This window comes from Sturnira hondurensis, unplaced genomic scaffold, assembly GCF_014824575.4.
Source record: "Sturnira hondurensis isolate 20B ecotype Veracruz unplaced genomic scaffold, ASM1482457v3 Scaffold0020288, whole genome shotgun sequence".
Taxonomy (NCBI): Eukaryota; Metazoa; Chordata; class Mammalia; order Chiroptera; family Phyllostomidae; genus Sturnira; species Sturnira hondurensis.
Genome location: NW_028092919.1, coordinates 123,216 through 143,678, shown reverse-complemented (window position 1 = coordinate 143,678; position 20,463 = coordinate 123,216). Strand labels below are relative to the sequence as shown.

At 42.4% G+C, this 20,463-nt stretch overlaps 2 protein-coding genes across 2 annotated transcripts; one reads left to right on the top strand and one right to left on the bottom strand.

Moving 5' to 3' along the window:
* The first annotated feature begins 1,060 nt into the window (after positions 1-1,060).
* MPC1L (mitochondrial pyruvate carrier 1 like) lies at positions 1,061-1,669 on the top strand. The gene has a single exon (XM_037029452.1). The coding sequence runs from the start codon at positions 1,235-1,237 to the stop codon at positions 1,667-1,669; it is 435 nt and encodes a 144-aa protein (XP_036885347.1). The 5' UTR covers positions 1,061-1,234.
* Positions 1,670-5,828: 4,159 nt separating this feature from the next.
* On the bottom strand, positions 5,829-18,860 carry CUNHXorf38 (chromosome unknown CXorf38 homolog). The gene is made up of 7 exons (XM_037029396.1): positions 18,584-18,860; positions 18,279-18,413; positions 16,060-16,179; positions 14,673-14,822; positions 14,211-14,390; positions 7,331-7,493; positions 5,829-6,888 (listed from the first exon to the last, which is right to left on the bottom strand). The coding sequence occupies exons 1-6, from the start codon at positions 18,797-18,799 to the stop codon at positions 7,332-7,334; spliced, it is 963 nt and encodes a 320-aa protein (XP_036885291.1). The 5' UTR covers positions 18,800-18,860; the 3' UTR covers positions 5,829-6,888; position 7,331.
* Between the last annotated feature and the right edge of the window lie 1,603 nt (positions 18,861-20,463).

Here is a 20,463-nt window from a genome sequence, read left to right as displayed (position 1 = left end):
TCAATCCACTGAGCCACACTAGCCAGAGCTGTCATTAAGAATTTTCATCAATGGATATTAAGTGTTAGATGAAAGACTGTTGGAGAACAGAACATCCATACACTCTCAAAGAGGCTCCCCCTGGTTTATTTGTTGATTACAGAGAGGGAAAGCTGCCTTTGCAATGCAGGAACATGGCAGAGAACTCCTTAACAAAATGATCAAACTTAATATCACTAATGATGGAACAAATGACACAGTGCCTGCCACTGTGATGCATTAAGGACACAACATCACCTGTGTAGTATTTGTGACAAAAATGTTTAACATAAATCTAATTATGAGAAAACAGACAAGTCCAAATTAAGAACATTCTGAAAAACCACTGACTTGTATTCCTCAAAAATACCAAAGTCACTAAAGACAAAGAACACTGCAAAACTATTCCAGATTAAGGGAGATTAATCTAAAAGAGATGATATGTCAATATGAACCTTGATTGGATCCTGGATGTCTCCTACTCCAACAAGAAAAAAACCCCATAAAATTCTAAAACTTAAATATACACCGCATATCAGATATCAGTACTGTATTAAGTGTTAAGTATGTGACTGGATTATGGTATTGTGGTTAAGTTAGGAGAATGTCCTTGTTAGGAGCCAGATGCTGGAATATTTAGGGGTGAGCTGCCACCATGTCTGCAAATAACACTCTGGCAAATTGTGTAAGGCCTAAAATTCTTTACATGGTTGAAGAATTTTGTATCTGCATCTAGTCAACAGATGTGTTCTCTGTTCTAGTCTGTGTCCACAGACTAGAGAATCAAAGTTATATAGAGGAGAATCAAAGTTCTCCTTCATCAGGCAGATGAACCTGCACCTTCTCTGGTGGTAAGCAGAGCCTTGAGAGCTTTATGGTGGCCGCAGCCTGATGGGTGCAAATGATGAGCTGGTGGTTCCACCTTTGCCAAAGGGGCACACACAGACATTCATGCACACTTGTGCATTCCACACATTGCAGGTACTCACCAGAATGAAGGCACATACAACTGCAGCCGGTGCTGTCAGACGCACTTTACGGCATTGCCGTGCACACAAGATAGCGACACATGAGGTCTGGTACACTTTACAGCAGTCAAGCTAAGGCATGAGGTAATGCATTGACGCCACATCCGGGTTGCTATGGCACCGTCTCCACGTTCCACAACATTGTGAGCTGGCTGATCATCCTTTGGCAGTCCTGCGGCTCCGTGATCATGGCGGCGATAGCGGCACTGTGGCGGAAGGCAGCAGACTACGTGAAGACCAAGGAGTTCCGGGATTATGTGACTAGTACACACTTTTGGGGTCCGGTGGCCAACTGGGGCCTACCAATAGCTGCCTTTCGAGACATGAAGGCGTCTCCGGACATCATCAGCGGCCGCATGACAACAGCGCTCATTCTCTACTCGATGGCTTTCATGCGCTTCGCTTACCGCGTACAGCCTCGAAACTTGCTGCTGATGGCCTGCCACGGCGCCAACGTGGTGGCGCAGAGCATGCAGGCGAGCCGCTACATAGCCTACCATTACGGCGGCGGCGCTGAGAAGACCACTGCTGTTGCCACCGTCGTTGCCACCAGCGCCACCACCACTCCCACCGCCACTGAGAACGACACCCACTTCACCACCAAAGACACAGCTTGTGAGTAGGTGGCCACTGGCCCCAATCTGCAGTCCCCGAAATGAGATTAATGGCTGAGATGACCCTACCGAACTTTTGCAGCTTGCAAGCACTGAACTGTTTTTCTTCCTAAAGAAAAGACCAATGAACAGTTTCAATTAGACTCTAAAACAGTGCAAATCTCATTTAAAACTGCAGTGTGGCTAATAAAAAGCAAAGTAGCATAGAACTGAAACCGAGTGCTGCCTCTTTCTTGCCCTAGAAAGAAATTGTTTTGTAGAAGCTGAGGAAGGTAGCTTGTTCGATTTTTTTCTTCATGGTACCCACAAATTGAAGGTTTAGTTTATATAGGGGAGAAAGATTATTTGAATGATATTTCAAATGATCTTTTTTAAAAATTTTTCTTAAAGGTCTCTTGGGAACATGTTCTGTTAGCTGTTTTGTATATCCAGGCCAAATAAAGATGCTTAGCACACATGACTTTTAAACCTTGGTAGGGTCACAAATCTCCTAACAACAAAACAAAAGTCTGGGGGCTATTTCTATTGATGGACATACTTGGAAGTGAGTTTAAATAAACTCTGTGAAATCAAGTTGAGACTTTTAAGGAGTACTTATTAAGAGAATCTAGAATCTCTTTGTTACTGAGCAACTACAGAACCTTCCATAGAAACAGAATAAATAGCTGAGGTCAATTACTGTCAACCCTGAACTCTAGGTAACTAGGAAATAAAAATGACAACATCAGAATCCTTTCCTGTTTTCCTTATGCCTAAAAATGGGGAAATGGCAGTTTGTGAAATTGGTTTACCTATTGCCCTGTGTTGAACACTAGCTATACGGTTGGGGATGAGGGTCTGTGGTCAACAGTATTAGCCCTGAGTATCCACCTCCCCCCATAGGAATCTCATAGATGCTAAGGAGTTTTCTTACATCAGGGAGGACAGAAAAGAGAAGGGTGGGGCTGTGGGTGTGAGGTCATTCTGCCACAGAGGCTCCCCTCTAGGATTTGATGCAAAATCTCCAACTACCTCTGGAGGATGTCAGAAGTTCCAGAGTGGCCTACTGGGGAACCTCAATAAATGTGTTTCAGACTGCTTTTGTTTAGATATTTCAAATGCAAAGAAATTTAAAACAGCCATCTGAAAGGTTCTGAGATTATCAGGTTTGGGATAAGACAGGCACATTAGTGGAACTCTCGAAGATATAACAAATCACTCCCAAACTTAGCTTTAAACAACAGATATTTAAAATTAACAACAGATATTATCTCACACAATTTCTGAGGGTCAGGAATGGGAATGACTTAGCTTGGTGTTTGCTGCTGGCTCAGGCTGCAGTCTCTGAAGACTTGCCTGGGGCAAGAGAATCAGTTCCTTGTCATGTGGGCCATGGGGGCTGCTTACAACACACTTCACTCACAGCAGGTGTTCCAAGAGAGAGAGAACCCAAGGTGGAAGCTATCCTGGGAAGTGATATACCATCACTTCAGCTGTGTTCTATTGGTCACATGGACCAACGCTGATACACTGTGGGAGGACAATACAAGGGTGGAAATACCAGGAGGCAGGTACCACTGGGGGTGATCTTCTAGGCTGGCAACCACACACATAGTTCTAAAAATTATCATGCAGTAGTCAAAAGCTGTTTTTAAAGCTCTCAACTGAATCATAATAACCTTTTACCTAGATTTTTATGAAAACGTTGAAGGATTCCCCCCTTCACTATTACATGAGTAGAAATTAATGTATTTTGAGACTTGTCTTACAAAATGTATTTTGTAATTTGAGCACCATGTTTCAATAAATGGCCACTGTCTGTTGAACACATGTCAGAGCGGGTAGGTTTCTAATAAACCTGGTAAGGGAACTGGAGGTACTCTTTGCTGATAATTTCCTATTATTCTACATTTATAATTTAGTAGGCAAAAAGGTGAGAAAACATTCAGAAGGTTATAACACCTCTACTCTCATGCAGTGCTACACTTACAGGATCCAATTCACAGTATGCCCAGTCAATTAAGAGATCTAACCCTTTGTTGCCTAGGATATTCATGCTTAAAGCCATACGAGTGATTAATACTTTAATAAAAATGAAACTTTAAAACCATTAGGGTAACAATCATTTCATAATCCCCCTAAACTCTCAAACATAAATAATCCTTTCTGGCCTTTGCAATTTAACTTTAAACTGTCTACAGATCTCTACCAGTACTTTATGAAGCCAATAACATTTTCTCAATTGGCAGGTTTTTTCCCAGAAGTTTTTGTTACCAACACACATTTGTAATTTCCCAAAATTTGTTTTCTATATTGAGTTTAATAAGTCATTACTTCCTTCTTAGGTCCTCTGAGCTTCCTGGCAAAGCACAGGCTAAAAGCCAAAGAACTGCCTTATCTTTGCAACTATGATGCTAAAAGCCATTTTTCTCCTCTAAGTCTTTCAAAGCATGAACCACATATTGTGTTTCAGGGAGAGACTGAGAGCAAATCATATTGCTGGATGAAAACAAGGCACTCTGGGATGAAACAAAGCCTCATGCGCAAAGGAAACCACTTCCTGGGGGACTCTGACCTTGACAACTCACACGTCTCCCCAGAGGTGGAGCTGATCTCCACAAAAAATGGATGCTATGACATACTACAGGAAATATGACACATAATTCTTACAGTCTGAATTTATATTGTTCATATCTCTTTATTTTGAAATTTAAAATTTTCAGTAAAAAAATTCAAAATACACAACTGCATGTTTGTTGTAAAATTTTCACAAAGTAGAAAAGCCAAATTCCTGTGAACCCCTCCACTCAACCCCAATTCCTTTCACAGATCAGCAAAAACTCTTGAGAAAAACACACAACTTTCCAGACATGTTATCTTAAAATACAAATAGTTTTACAGCATGCTATACATTGTTAAACATTCTGCTTTTCTATTTAATAGGTCTTAGAGATTATCCTATATTACTGCTTTGCAGCATTTCCTCATTCTTTTTACCAGTGGCTTAATATTCGGTAACATGGCTGTGTTGACTTATTTAACCAGTCCTTCCCTGATGGCTGGCTGCCAATTCTGCTGTGGATACTTGGTGCACACATGTGCAGGTCTACAGAAGAAAGGCCCACAGACTGATGATGTCCCTGTACACACCACATTTGCTTTTAAGCCCTCTCTGGGAATGTCTTCCTTTTTCTATCTTAAGTTCAATGTAATTAAACACTGCCAGTATAGTTTTCTGAACAGTATCTTTAATTTATCAAAGCAGACATTAAGTCCAATAAGATAAAGGCTCATAGACCACCATCCCTACCTTTAAAATCCTCATATTTGCATTTACCTTAGTGCCTGGCACATGGTTGACACTTGATAAATGTTGGATAGATAAGGAAAAACTAACTAGATACAAGAAGGTATGAAAATCAGGAGTTCATAATCCCACTGGAAATGAGGTCTTAAATTGGTTAGTGAATCAAGATTTAATCTGATGCCAAGTTTTGACTCTTATATCTAGAAGATAGGAAATAATTCAAAGCTTCTTAGTTTAGAGGAGTTGCAAGCTGAATGAAAATTCTTCTTACTTCACTACTAAAGTCATTTGAAGGAACGCCATGTAATGAAGGGAGAAAGACTACTTAAGATTAAAGACCAAATAGTGCCCCAGCTGGTGTGGCTCAGTGGATTGAGCACTGGCCTGCAAACCAAAGGGTCGCCAGTTGGATTCCCAGTCAGGGCACAAGCCTGGGTTGCTAGCCAGGTCCCTAGTGTGGGGCGTGCGGGAAGAAACCACAAATTGATGTTTCTTTCCCTGTCTTCCTCCCTCCCTTCCCCTCTCTAAAAATAAATAAAATCTTTAAAAAAAGACCAAATAGAAACAGGAAAGATTAAAGCAGGAAGTTATAGACACATCTGCATTCATCCAGGTTTTACAAAATTACATTAAATGCCTTTTAATGTACAAATATACCTCCATCCTCTATAGATCACATTTTTGATGGGCAGCTGAGGAAGCAAAAGGGCCCAGTTTCAGTGGGGCTATTCCTCCAGGCAGTGGGGAACGTGGCAATTGGCAATTCTATCCCTGAAGGTTCAGAGGCAACGTGGCCCAGTTGAGCACCATTGCATACAATGGGACAGAGGTTTCACAGTTCCAGAAACAAACAGAACAAAAACAGAAGTGGATGGTTTTGGGGGGTAAAAGGAGTAAGGAAGTATGAATGAATTTGTGAATCTGTTGAAAGAAAATGATGTCTTTGAATTCCCATAAGAATGGTTAAATTTCTTTCTTAAATCTTGCAAGGAAAGGTCAGGCTTACATGACAGTACAACTAGCATTTACATCTATATACGAATACTCCTAAGCTATCAGCTGACCCTTCAGTCAACAAATATTCATTGAGCACAGGAGGGCCAGTCCCTGTGCTCAGCACCTGGGATCTAGCTGAACAGAAAGAGCTGTGACTGCCAAGGGAGTTGACTTTTCCTAAGTGCCACATACAAGTCAGCAACTGCAGAGCTTTCTCCAACATCCCTGTTTGTGATGCTGGCCTAGAGCCCCCACCCCACTTTGGTCAGTCAAGTCACTGTTTTCTCCACTCCCCCTCCCTCCGACCAGCTTGGACTCACTTCCTTGTCCTACTGCCTCAGGCTACCAGAGCCTGTTGAAATAGCTCTGTAACTAATTGGAAATGGCTAGAAAATGGCGTTTCAGGCAATTTTTTTCTTACCTTCTTCTAAAAAGGAAGGATTTATATCTTGACTTTTACATCACAGCTCACCCCTTGGGCATCCTCATGAATGAGACTTTCAAGAAGAAGGGGGTGAGGTGGAGCAGGACTTGTGTGCCAGGGGGCAGAGAACTCTGTATGACCCTTCACACAGGCTGACAAACACAGCCTTTACTGTGTTAAGCAGCTAGAGTTTAGTACCAGAGAAGAAATCTTACCTTTAATAGTAACATAACAAAATGATACAAACAAAAGGAAAAAAACACCCAAAACCCCTGAATAACACATTTGGCATAAGAGTATCTAATATTTTTTGGCCAGTATAAACCACACAACACTAAGCCTCTGAATATTTAAAAAAGCTCCCAAAGAATCAAAGGAAAAGTCCAGGAAAAGAAAACAAAAATGCCTTTTGGGTTGGGTAGAGGACTCTGGTAAGTGTTCCCTTTTGCACAGAAAAGGATGGCTGAGATGGAAGCCGTGCTGACTTTCATAGGACATGTCTGATTTTTGTCAAAGGGCAACCTAAAATAAAAGAAAATATTTCATTTTATTTGGGGGGGAAGTAAAATACTGAAGACAGTTATTTATTTAACAAGTTTTACTTAAGGAAATTAACAAGGTGCTATCAATACCACAGTTTAGAGCTAGACATCATTGGCATCACTGCAGGGCTGACATACTCTCTGATTATGTGATAAAGTTGAATCCCTTAAGACTAGACCAATGACTTCAGGTATAACTGACCACATGAAGTTGGCAGGATGTTCTTGTTGAATCATTTCATATATGAAAACTATCAACTAGAAAGAGCACAAAGCCCAGTGCTCTTTCTCTCAAACAATAAGGACATAGGGAAACTTCAGATGAGACTAACTGTGTGTTCATTATGACCTTACATAAAAGAACTGACATCAAAGAGATGAGGCTATTGTATCCTTATTTAACATCAAATGCCTAAATTTACCTCAGGCCTCCCCTTCTGATGCCTGTGCCCCAGGTTCCTTTGAATCCAGTTTCTGATGCTGTAGATAGAGGCTGTCCAGCTTCTGCATATCTTGTGTAAGACCATTTCTAAGATCTTCATTGTTTCTTAGAAATTCTTTTACCACCTCCACTTGATTTAAGATCTGCAAAAAGGAACCATACAGTTTACAGCTGAGATCATTTTATAGCAGGCTTGTAATTCAGGTGAAAGCTAACTGGCTCCTGCTCATGTCTCCACCGAGACAGAAACCTTGGCTACATGGGACCGTCCATAAACAGGTTAAAGTTTGAAAAACAAAACCAAACAAACCCTTTAAAACAAAGCATCCTCTACTCAAACAAAATAGGACCCAGGCTAGCTGGTTCTAGGCCATGCAAGGGGATGTTTGCGACACACAGATGATCCTGAACTTATTATGATGGGGTCACATCCTGATAGGCCCACTGTAAGCTGAAAATATAACTCTAAAATGCATTTAATACAACCTAACCTACCAAACATCACAGCTTAGCCTAGCCCACCTTAAATGTGCTCAGAACACCTGCATTAGCCTACTGTTGGGCAAAATTATCTCACTGCCACTGCTCAGCACCATGAGAGACTATCTACCATACTGCATACTGCTAGCCCAGAAAAAGATCAAAATGCAAAGTATGGTTTCTACTGAAACACGTTATCTGTGTTGCACCATCGTAAAGCCAAAAAACCATAAGTAAAACCTTTGTGACATACACACATATACGTATGTGTGTATATAAAATGAAGATTTTCCATTTTGATTTTTGTACCCATACATGCATTACTATTAAACATATACCCATATATATCCATATAGATGTGTATGGTTATCCACATGCATGCATATGGGTGTATCTGTTTATGTATATTTAATAGTAATATACATATAGGTAAAAACTTCAAGATGAGCACAAAAGTGCAATAAAATAATCAGGAAATAATCAGTCCTCTTCCAAACCCCTGTCTTCAGTCACTTAGCTCCTTCCCCCAGAGGTGACCACAATGAAATTTATGTTTCTTCCAGAGATATTGTATGTATTTTCATGTGAGCATGTGTATATACTGTATACACATTAAAAATACACAAATGCCAGCATACTAGACATTGTTCTTCAACTGATCTTTCCTATTTCCTACAACAGATTACAAAGAGTAGCCTTGTTATCTTTTTTGATGGCTGAATACTTCAGTTTTTGATGTTTCACATTTTAACATATTTCAAACCTTCCATTAGGACCAATAATGCTGTATAGGTATCATTTTGAATAAAAGACAAGTCCATTGGTAGGGTGTTTTTAGAAGTGAAATGCAGTTTTAATTCTGATGGAGTTTTCTGTTTTATGAATAAATTTTGCCAAAGCTTCCATTTACTGAGCATGTACCAATTTAAACTCCCACCAGTAATGTACTACCTGATATTTAATAAAAGTACTCAGAATAGTACCATGGAAATGTACCAAGGGCTTATCCCAGGACACCCACACTGGTCACTGTGCTTGTTACAAAGATGAGATTTACTCATATTTTGGGGTGTGATATATTTTTTTGATGGGGCACTCCCAAGTTCAAGCTAGGTCAAGGTGATCAAAATCTAATGAAGAAAGGTGGTGGAGTACCCTACCCCTAACAGAATGGTGGTTCTTAAACTTTAGAGTGTACATGATTGATTCTGATGCAGCAGGTCTAGGGGTGGAAACTAAGCAAGCACTCAGGCAATTGTGATGTCAGCAAATGACACAGCCAGAGATGCTGGGCGATGTCTGCTAGGGACCGAGGGGAGGGGAAGAAGACTGGCTGTGGCTTGTTGCCTGGCTGAATAGGGAGCAGGGAGGGTCAGGGAGGGCCAGGGAGACGGTCTTCAGAAAAGTTAGTAAGTATGCAGCGACTGTGCCCTTCAGCTGGAGCTGCTTGTTACATGGCTGGAAACAAGCCTACAACTCCCAAAAGACACCTGGGCTTTAAAATAATAAATCTGGAAACCATAAACATGTAAAATGAAGATCATACCAATGACATTATTCACAGCAAACACAGCACACCATGGGCAATGCACTGTTAACACTTATTGCCAGTGCCTGGTGCTCTAAAAGCACTCCCGGTGTCCTTCCCCTGGTCCTTGTGATAGCGTTGGCTGTGACTGTGTACCACACACTTGCTCCAAGATGGAGTGGGGTCCTCCCTCCCCGTCTGGAGACTTGGGAGCTGTGACCATGTGCTATCAATTCCTGATCCTCTCTGCCCTTGAAATGTGCTTAAGAGGGGCAATTATTTTAGTTTGCTTAGATGGAGAGAGGGGAGAAAAAGTCAAAAGAAGTTTTTTTTAAAAAAATTATGAATTAGCCTTGGCTGGCGTAGCTCAGTGGATTGAGCGTGGGCCTACAAAGCAAAGGATCGTGGTTTGATTCCCAGTCAGGGCACATGCCTGGGTTGCAGGCCAGTTCCCAGTGGGGGACACATGAGAGGCAACCACACATTGATATTTCTCTCCCTCTCTCCTTCCCTTCCCCTCTCTCTGAAAATAAATAAAATATTTTTAAAAATTATGAATTATATGTAAAGAGGGAAGAGAAAGGAGAAATGGAAAAACTGAAGTACTAGAAGAAAATTATGGAAGGTAGTCAGATGGACCGGGATATTGAAGCCCTACTTTGTCACTTAATCATCATGTGATTTTGAGGAAGACACTTGACCTCTCTGAACTTATTTTCATGTATGCAAATAGAGGACGATGACACCGACCCCGTAAGAATTCTTGTGCGAATTAAAATAGCCTACTAAAAACACAGCATTGTGTCTGGTATGTTCCTTCCTTCCCACATCCATGTAACAAATGTTTAATGAGTCAGTCTACCATGTGCCAGAGACTACTCTAGGCAAAAGACGCTGGGCACCTCATTCTTCTACTCCCTTAAGCCCAAACCCTTGGACTTGTGTCTGATGCCTCTTTCTCCCACATGCCACATCTGCCCACCTCTACACTTCCACCCTGGTCTGACCACCATCGCTCTTACCTGGTATCCGCAGCAGCCACTTAATGGGTCTCCCTGCTTTTATCTTCAACCAGCCCTCCCCCTCCCCAGTATCCTCAACATACCAGCTAGTTGTGCTCCTTTTGCCATTCTGCTGCTGGGAATTCTGCCACAGCTCCCATCTCAGAAGAAAGAACCTAGATACCTTTCACTGGCTCTACAAGGCCCAAAGTGTCCTGCCTCCTCCATCTTTACTCTCTCACCTCCTCACCGGCTATTCTCACCCTCATCCCACTCCAGCCACCCTGGCTCAGCTTTCTGCTGCTCCCTCCGCCTGAATGCTCTTGCTCCAAATACACACATGGCCAGCCCTCACCTCCTCCAAGGTGTTGCTAAGTCTCTTCTTCTCAGTAAGGCCATCCTGACCACCCTGCTGTAACCTGATACTCATCCCCACTCTGTTTCCTGATCCCCCATACTCTGCTCAACACAGTACTTCTTCTAAGGCACATAATTTATTTATTATGCTGTTTACTGTCTCTCTCCCTCTACAGGGAACTTCGTTTTGTTCACTGATGCACAAACCAAGCTTCTAGGATTGTGCCTGCAACACAGTAGGTGCTTGCTCAGTAAATTTTCTGGAATGTAACAAAGTGACCTTTTGATCCTCTTTCTGACTGCCTTGAGTACACAGTCCCTGCCCCTTCTCCCCAGGCCTCCCCATGGATCTCTGTGAAGGTGGTTCCCTCAGCAGGGTTTACGAAATCAGTGATGATTTTCAAGAATGTGCGAGTTCTTTATGTGTGTTTTTTTTTTTAGCCACTTACTGAGCGGAATACATTTTACAATCGCTTCTACATGCACAGTGTATTTTCATGGGAGCCCCTTTTATAATGTTATTTATCATTAGGGCTTAACACTCGAGCAGAAAAGAACAGAGATGATGACCTCTCTCTACTATGTGCTCCTTAGCACTCACTCTCATGCTCCACGATGCATTTTTGGGAACCATCACAATAAATTACCGGCATTAACCTTTTTTTTTTTTCAACTTGGCTTTCCAATCCTTCTCCTTTTGTTTTAAGGAATACCAGAAACAGATCTTGTTAAACACTGGCAAAAAAAAAAGTACTGTGGTCATAATAGAATCACTGTTTTTCTTAATTCCTAGATGTACTTTTTTTCATATTTCAACATCTTAAATGAGAATGCATCTTCCCACTGACAGTGTCTTACAATAAATTGGCAGTTTTTCTGTCTTAGAAGTAAATGAAATAATGGTGTGTCTTACAATTGATGGCATGTTAGAGTCACTGAAATTTGGTTTATCGAATCATCTGACTTTGGAGACTAATGCTGAAGAACATGGATGACCGTATCTGGTACTGAACTTCCAAGTGAGGTCAAGTTCCACACATCATGGACAGCCACCCTTCAACTTCTTAGAGATAACATGCCAATCAATCTGAATTTACATTTTGATCAGTTGAAATATCAAGAGAAATGCCATGGTCTACTGAACAAAAGCATGCAAAATGAGAACTTATCAACTCTATCTAGAGACTTGGGAACCCAGAGAACAAGCCAATTAACCCCGATTTCCTCTTTGTAAAACAGAGATAATGAGGGTTTGAAATTTATAGTTGCTAACTCTTCAGTGTTACAAGTGTTTACAGTGTTACTCTTCAGATACAAGATGCAGTGAGACATATGGAAAGGCACGGGACCAGAGCAAGGAGACCCACAGTCAGCCCTCCAACTCAGCCGTGGCCTTAGATCTTGACAGCACCTGGTCCTTGATGTTGCTGCCTCACGCGTAAAGCAGGGGCTATGACGACTGCCAGGTCCCCTTCCAGCTCACAGCCCACACAGACTCCTGGCTGGTGATGCTGCTGCTGTGTTTTGCTCTTCACTCCACAAACAGGAAAGAACTGTAGCTCCCTCAACAGAGAAGAGGAAACTATGAACAACTCAGGGGCCAAGAGCCCAATCCTCTAATGGCCTTCTCTTGTTCAACTCTGCTTCTGAAAGCAGTAGCAGAAAGAGAATTGGGGCTGGCTCTACTGGCATTTTATTTTAAAGAAAAGATTTTATTTATTTATTTTTAGAGAGAGTGGAAGGGAGAAAGAAAGGGAGAGAAACATCAATGTGTGGTTGCCTCTCCCGTGTCCCCTACTGGGGACCTGGCCCACAGCCCAGGCATGTGCCCTGACTGGGAATGGAACCGGTGACCCTTTGTTCAATCCACTGAGTCCACTGAGCCACACCAGCCGGGCTCTAATGGCATTTTCAAATAAAGCAAGATGAAAGACATAGATTTAGAAAACAGAAGATTTAACAGCCTTATTCCTCATTTTAAATACCTATGGTATACCAGGGAGGGCACACTCCAAAACCAGCCATCCATAGTCCCTATGTTAAAGGAGCTCACCAAGCTGAATGAAGCATCTGGGTCAAGGTCAAAACAGTTCTCACATGCATATGGACCAGTAAGGAGCACAACTTAATGAATACTTTGTGGTACATAAACATCTTCTCTGTGTTTAACGAGGTATCCAACAAAACTACCTTCCTCGGACAAGGTGAAATGGAGGGATAAAATGATTTGTCTAAGATCTGCTGATCTAGAATTCTAATCTAGCAAGTGCTGGAATATTTCGGAACCTTACTAGAATACAATTGTTTTTTTTTAATTAATTTTATAACTTACATGGAACAAATGGGATTCATTTCTCCTGTACTCCCGATTAGGACTTAAACTCATCCTTACCTTGCAGTATCCTAAGCTAGAAACCTCACTGATCTTTTACTCCCTCCTTCCAGTCCCATGCCATGCTCCAAGAAATTTAATCAGCCACTTAGATCCACCAGCTTTGCCCAAGCAATGTCTCCCAAATCTGGCTCTTCTTCCATGTCTCTAGTTTCTGCCCTCTTTCTCTCACCTTTCCAAGACTTGCAGGAGCCTACTAGCTAGTCTCCAACTCCAAATGTCACAAGAGTTAACTTTCCAAAAGCCCTATCTGCTCTATTTCATTTACTCTTTCTTGCTTTTAAAAAACATCTGTTGAGCCCTGACTGGTGTAGCTCAGTGGATTGAGCATGGGACTGTGAATCAAAGGGTTGAGGGTTCAATTCCCGGTCAGCGCACATGCCTAGGTTACCTGCAAGGTCCCCAGTAGGAGGCACGAGAGAGGCAACCACCCACTGATGTGTTTCTCTCCCTCTCTTTCTCCTTCCCTTCCCCTCTCTTTGAAAATAAATAAATAAAACCTTAAAAACTAAACCACCTGTTGACTCCCTACCACTTTTTGGGGATAAGGTCCAAACCCCGTGGTATATAGCACAGAAAACCTTTCAAAATATGGCTTCAACCTGACCACCTCACATCTCACCATGCGTCATGCCTCCTATGCTCACTGCCTAGGCCCAAGCTGTTCTTTCATGCCTTGGCAGGTGCTGCTCCTTCTGCCAAGAATGCCCTTCTTCTCTTGCCAGTTTGTCAACTCTGATTTGATTCCGTTAGTCCCAACTCAACAGACCTTCTCAGCAAACCCCCCCCCCTTTTTTTGCAACCCCTCCCTGACCTCCAGAGAATCTCTAGAAGTTTTGTTCAAAATTCTATGGTAGGCCTTTCTGTGTTGTTCTGCTGTGTGGTACATAGTAGGCACTCAAATGTTTGCTGATGAAGTGAAGATAATTATTTAAAGATAATGTTAATCTGTGCCAAAAGAATACTCATTTCTGGAAATGGTTTGTCTTTTAAGTCCAAAACATAACTGGCAATGTATTAAAATATGCAACTCTTCCTCCCTGGCATTTTGTTTTGTTTTGTTTACTCACACAGAGGATATGATAATTTTTTTTCTTTTTACCTCTTCTGGCAGCACCTCTTGTTCTTTTGCTTGAAGATATATCTCTTGAAGTTTTTCCTTTAGAAATTCCATTTCTATTTCATTTACTTGGCTCTCACTCAGGTAAATGCCTGTTTCATATTCACCCCCATCTCGATGATCTTCCTCGGGGATGTGAACAGCCCAGTCAGATGTCAACAGCTGTTGGATTATCGAACAAATATATGAACTGACTGAATGGAAAAGATACTCCACTGGATTACTCAATTTTGGGTAACTGACTGGATCCATTTTAAAAACATCCTGTGACCACAAAACAGCCTCTCAGACCAGCACAATTCTAGATATCACAGCAACACATATTTCCCTATTTACATGCTAAAGTTTCGATTAAGCCTAATAAACCTCGAATTCTAAACAAGTGGCTGTGGTTCCTTTCTTCCCTTAGTTCTTTATGTCAGAACTGTTCAATCTAATTTTTACCTGTTCTATTGTGGAGTACACCTCCACAATCTCTGGGATATTCTGAAATTCCTTCAGAAAATTTTGGATCTTCATCTGGAAATCTCGAAGCCACGCAGAAGAGACCTTCATCTCTGAAGAATGCATGATTTCATTACGACACTTAATTACCTACAGAGAGACAAAGAAATATAAAAGGCTTCAAAGTGAAACAGTGGGGAAAACTAAGATTTTGTAGTTCCTAAGAAAAGTTGCAGAAAGGTTTATTGTTAGTTGTAAAATGTTCAACCCCCTGCCACTTGAATAATAAATTCATCAGGGTATGAAATACAAGGAAACTTACAACTACCCTTAGCTCTTGAAATCTTGTGACTGACTGCATCTCTCTTACAATGATCCATATGTCTGAACTGAAAACAACCTGCCAAGAGCAAGAGTATTGGCTACCAGCTCCGCATAAACCCAAAGGCTGAAGCAGACAATGCAAAAATCCTTTAACTATTGTTGGAGCTCCAGGAAGCTGGGCCAAGGGAGTTTCTTAGTACAGAAACCATGATGCAAAGAAGACCACAACTTCTGCCTGTATTCTAAGACAGATGGTGCTGTCTAATCATATACTAAATTCATGTAAAGTCTTCCACATCTTCATTAAGGGATATCATAGCGATCACCTTTGTACTGTGGTAGTTTTTGTCTCTGCTGAGGTCACAGAGGATTCTCAGTCCTTTCAGCCACTGGCAACCTAGCAAAATATACATACATTTTCTCTACATATTACACATAATCCATTCAAACACCCTCTCTTCAAAGACCCTCAGAGTAATAAATGTACCAGAGCTGTTCTCTGGTGAAACAGAGGAAGTCTAAATCTCCAGAGGAAATCTGCCATAATGACCTATTCTGACCTTGTTTATTCACTAGTGTTTCTATTTTCTCCACTTCTGCGTAACTTTTAGTCAATGAAATTTAGAAGGGCAGGGCTCGAATGCTGGCATACAATGAACAGAATGATGTATTGCTCGGTTATATATATATAACACTGAAACTAACTGCTTCTGTTTATGGCAGAACAGAGAAGAGAAATTTGAGGTTCACCTAGTTTAGCAGTGAAAGGTATTAACGACAAGTTGTCAGAAAGTGTTAATTAAGGACAACTGAAGGGCTGACTGTATTTGCACTAGGGTTCGTGGACATCACAGAAGGTACGTGGGATGTTGGTCGTGCTAACCTGCTAAGCAATACCAACTTTGAAGCAAAGTCTGTTTCTTTGCACATCACTGTTTTGGGGAGAGACCATGTGCTACCTCTACACATTGCTTTAATATTTCGAGGTGTGTTCCTCAGCTGGTCTTCAAAGTACCTGTAGGACTGATTCCCACTGTGCGGTTTGAGATCTGACAGCTCTTACCTCTGTGACTTTCTTTCGATCAACCATGAAGTGATCGCAGGAGTTGATCAGGCTTAAAAGGGCAGCTGCATCACATTCCTCGGGTCCTGTTTTGTCTGCCAGTCCTCGAGGCATGAAGGCCTGTAGGAGAGGGACAGAAGGAGTTGTGATGCAGAGATGGAGCTCAGAAGAGAAAGGAGGGCTAGGGGTACACATCTGGGAGCCATCAGCACAAAGGCAGTATTTAATATTTAACTCTATGGACTTGGGCAGTATCACCACAGGAGAACGGGACAGAAGAGGCCTGAGAAGAGTCAACACTCAGAAAGAGGCCAAGGAGTAACCAGGGAAGTAGGAGGAAACCCAGAGGACAAGGATGTCACATAGCCAGTAGTGATCGGAGACACTCTTCTTCCTTTGTAGCAGAAAGAAGATGGTGGACATGGAGGTAGGTTGGTAGGTCTTGTAAAGATGAAGAAGCATGTATCTGGGGGTCTTCAACAACTCCAAGAAGCATGAGCAAGGTTAGCAGCTGGGATTGAGGGTGGAAGAACACAAGTGGGAGCTTGATAAGGGAAAGGCAGCGACATTCGTCTCCAGGAACAGAAGTCTATACAGAGATGTGGTCAGATGGCTGGGGCTCTCGAGCGAGAACTGAAAGTGACAAGATTTCATTTTTTATTGTTGAATAATATTCCATTGCGTATGTGTATACACACACACATTCATATATATTCTTTATCCATGCATCTATTTATGGATACCTAGGCCGCTTCTACATCTTAGCTATTACTAGGAGTAATGCTAGAATGAACATAGGAGGACACACAACTCTCTGAATTAGTGTTTCTGTTTTCTTCTTGCCTTTTTTGACAACATGGATGGATGTAGAGGGCATTATGCTAAGTGAAATAAGTCAGATAGAGAAAGGCAAATACCATATGCTTTTACTTACATGTGGCATCTAGGAAAAGGAATAAACAAAACAAAATAGAAACACACTCATACAAGTCGATAACAAACTGATGGTTGCTGAAGGGGAGGGGGTGGGGGAATAGGCTAAAAAAATAATTGCTCATTTAAAAAAAAAAGAAGAAAAACCAACAATAAAACCAGACAGCTCCCTTGTGAGCTTCTTCCCCTGAGTTGAAACAGGTGATGATGTCATCAGGGCTGGAGCTGGTCCAGGCAAGTTCAGAGAAATAAGAAAAAAAGGAGAATGGGGTCAGAAAAGAATATTCACACAGGGGTGGAGAAGATCTGTAGGTGATAGCAACAAAACAGGCGGCCTGTGCTTCAAGAGGATTCCAAGAGTGAGAAAGCAGCAACAGAGACCAAACAAGTGAGGGACAGTCATACTAAAAGGTAGAGATTTAAGTTGTATTGTTTTCTAGGTAAGAGAAGTTGGTAATTCTATAGTGGCTTTAAAAAATGGAGAAAAGGGTACAGGTGTGGTGGGTTTACTGGTCCACAAGCACCAAGTCTAGGGTCCCTGGCACAGTCCAACTTCATTTTTGAGGTTAAGGAACACAGGCTGGCCCAGTGTCACACCACAGCAGCTGAGCTGGGACTCTGACTTCTGCTTCCCAGGCACCAAGCCTGTGCCTGCTGCTAACTTGCACAAAGGCTGATTCCAAAAGCTATTTTATGTTAGGAGGCCACTTTGCCCTTCCACACCCCCTAGCCAGGTTCTGACAAACATCAAAAAGGCAAAAAAATTTTTCCCTCCAGTTGGCCCAACCAGTCATATTGTCAAAATCTAAAAACAGGCCTTATGGTATCTTTCTATCTGGCTGCCTACCCCATCTCCGAAGTTTTATTTCTTAGATGGGTACTTAAAAGTCCTCACAGTTTAGCCTTTCCTTTCCTAACCTCATTTTGCCATCCTCATGGTATGCTAGACCCAAACATAGCTACTAAGGGAGCTTACCCTCAAAAACTCATTTCATATTTCTCTCTCGGTGCCTGTGCTCATGATCCTCATTCTACATCCTGCCCTAGTATCTCTTGTTGAAATCTTTCCTATAGCTTTGCAAGCAGGGGTAGCAAAACTCAAAATGCTTTCAGGAAGCAGACAGAAGCCAGCTTCTACTTCACTTAAGCTGGGATGGGTCCAGTAGGAATAGTCTAGATACCAGACCTTAAATATACAATTTCTCTGAATCTGTTTATAAGGTCCCAGGCTCCATACGACTCCTACCTGGTGTCACCACCCTCCAACCCTACAGACAGGTGCTTACCTTGGCCACCTCCCAAGCGTCCACAGGCCAGCGGCCCGGCCGGCAGTTTCCCCAGTGGACGTCTCCATTTCTGTTGGTGTGATGTTTCAAAATCTCCCGTTTCCACTCTGCGCACACCTGACACTGAGGATGAAACTAAAGAGGGCGGAGTTGAGGAGGGGCTCCAGAGTGAAGGGCATTTGGGCATCTGAGCCCCGCTCCTTGCGGGCAGCCCCCCACCAGGGAGTGCATGGGACGCTGTGCTCGGAACCGGGACACGGACGGGGTCAGGAGGTGGTGATCAAGGCTCCGGCCCAGGCGCTCACCTGGCGGGCGTGCGGGGTGCACCGAGAGCCGCTGCGGCACATTGCCCTGGGGCCCAGGCCGGGAGCGGAAGCTAGCAGGCCGTAGTGAAAGGCTCGCATCTCCCGGCCAACGAAGCCCTGCAAGCAGCCGCGCAGCAGCAATAGGCAATGGCCCGCCTTTACCCAGTTCTTGTACTCTGCGCAGTTGAGGCGAGCCGCCAGCTCAGACAGTACCATGTTTCCGCTTCTACCCTGGAGGCCCTGGGGCGAGAGGGGGGGGGGGCGGGCAGCAGTGCGCAGGCGCAGAATCCTGGGCGGTGCCGGATTCAGTGCAGCCTCTTGGGCTTGGCCCTGCCTGTACCCCGCCCCCAAATGTAGACCGTCCCCTGGGCAGTGTTCTGGCTCCCGAGGCGGGTCAGCTCCACCCTATACGTGACCCTGACGTAAAAATACTGACTCCGGAGCTTGCCCAGAAAGCCCGCTTGAAACTCTTAATTCCCTTTTCCCTTGTTCCAAACTGAGAACTGCCCCCGCCCCAGGCGTATATTATCCCCCTGCCTGATGTCCGGGGTCGTTTTTTGTAGGGATGTAAGTGTTCAAAGCACACTTCTTTTATTACGTGCTCCTTGCATTACTCAATTCTAGGACGTTGACTTAACTGGTTCTTAAACCCCACAGATTGGCTGTAGCAAATCAGGGCATTAATGATATGTGACCATGGTATCCTATTATGCGTTTGCAGTGTGCCAAGGTGACACAAAGCTCTAAAGCATCTGCCATTGGGCCACCTAGGAGAGGCAAAGTGGACATCACCTGGATTCTGGAAGGTGGCACCACCCAGAGCCAGGTAAGGACATCTCTGGCCCTGAAGCATTTAGCTTAGATGACTGTTTTGTACTCATTATACGATAATTAGTGCTCCTTCTATGAGGGAGTCTAAGTTAGGTTCCAAATAATTGTGCCATGAGGGTCAGAATGCAATAAATCAACTTAACAAGAGGTCACATCAGTTTTAGTTAGGTTTCATCATCTGAGTTTTGAGAACATGTTAAAATTGTGTGTAGTCGAAAGGTCCTTAGAGTAAGAGTCTAAACACTGAAGCCTGCCCCTGACTTCCTATTTCACATCAAAATGGCAGTGTTCAGAACTAGATCTGGACTCAAATGGCCTCTTCTTAGCTGTTTGATCTTACGCAATCTTAAATTTGATCCCAGCAAGTTATTTCATTTCTCTGGGCCTCAGTTTGCTCATCTGTAAAAGGAAGCTACTAATACCTACCATTTGAGTTGTTGTGAGGATTAAAGATACACTGAAATACTTAGAATAGTGCCTGACAACAGTAAGCTAGCTCTCAGTAAACATTAGCTATTACTTTATATTGACCTAAATGTGCCCTTTCATCAGTCAAATTTCTGGGCAAGGTATTTTAACAAATCACAGCCACTTGGAAGCAGAGGCAATTTATAGAAAATTGTAAGATCATGGTCTTACTGGAGTTGTGTAGTAAAATGCTGGTTGGCATCTGCTAATTTTTTTCTTAACCTCAATACCAAATCCATACTAAATAAATTTCGTATCATTCCCTTAAGACACACGGTCCATTCCCATCAAAACAAATGAAACAAAATTTCACAAGAAACAATAAAATACACATTAACATTTGCCCTTTCTGTCCCTTAAGTCCCCTAACTATAAGTTCTCTTAAAACTTTCAGAATATTGATTTTATATCAAGAATACTTGGGTAAAAACTAAATATTAAAGCAAAATGTAGTAGGTATTTCTTTGGGGGGGGAGGAAATCATGAAACTTTTTACGTTGAAATTGGATCTGAATTTAGAGTAGTAAAATTGTGCTTCTTGAAGTTACCAAATAAACCAGTTCAAAGAATGACTAACGATA

Coding starts and splice junctions, on each gene's coding strand:
- MPC1L (XM_037029452.1), top strand. CDS start 1,235: ATGGCGGCGATAGCGGCACTGTGGCGGAAGGCAGCAGACTACGTGAAG.
- CUNHXorf38 (XM_037029396.1), bottom strand. CDS start 18,799: ATGGTACTGTCTGAGCTGGCGGCTCGCCTCAACTGCGCAGAGTACAAG. Junction 16,180..18,278: donor ACGCTTGGGAGGTGGCCAAG/GTAAGCACCTGT, acceptor CCTCTCCTACAG/GCCTTCATGCCTCGAGGACT. Junction 7,494..14,210: donor AAGAGGTGCTGCCAGAAGAG/GTAAAAAGAAAA, acceptor TCCTTTTTGCAG/ATCTTAAATCAAGTGGAGGT.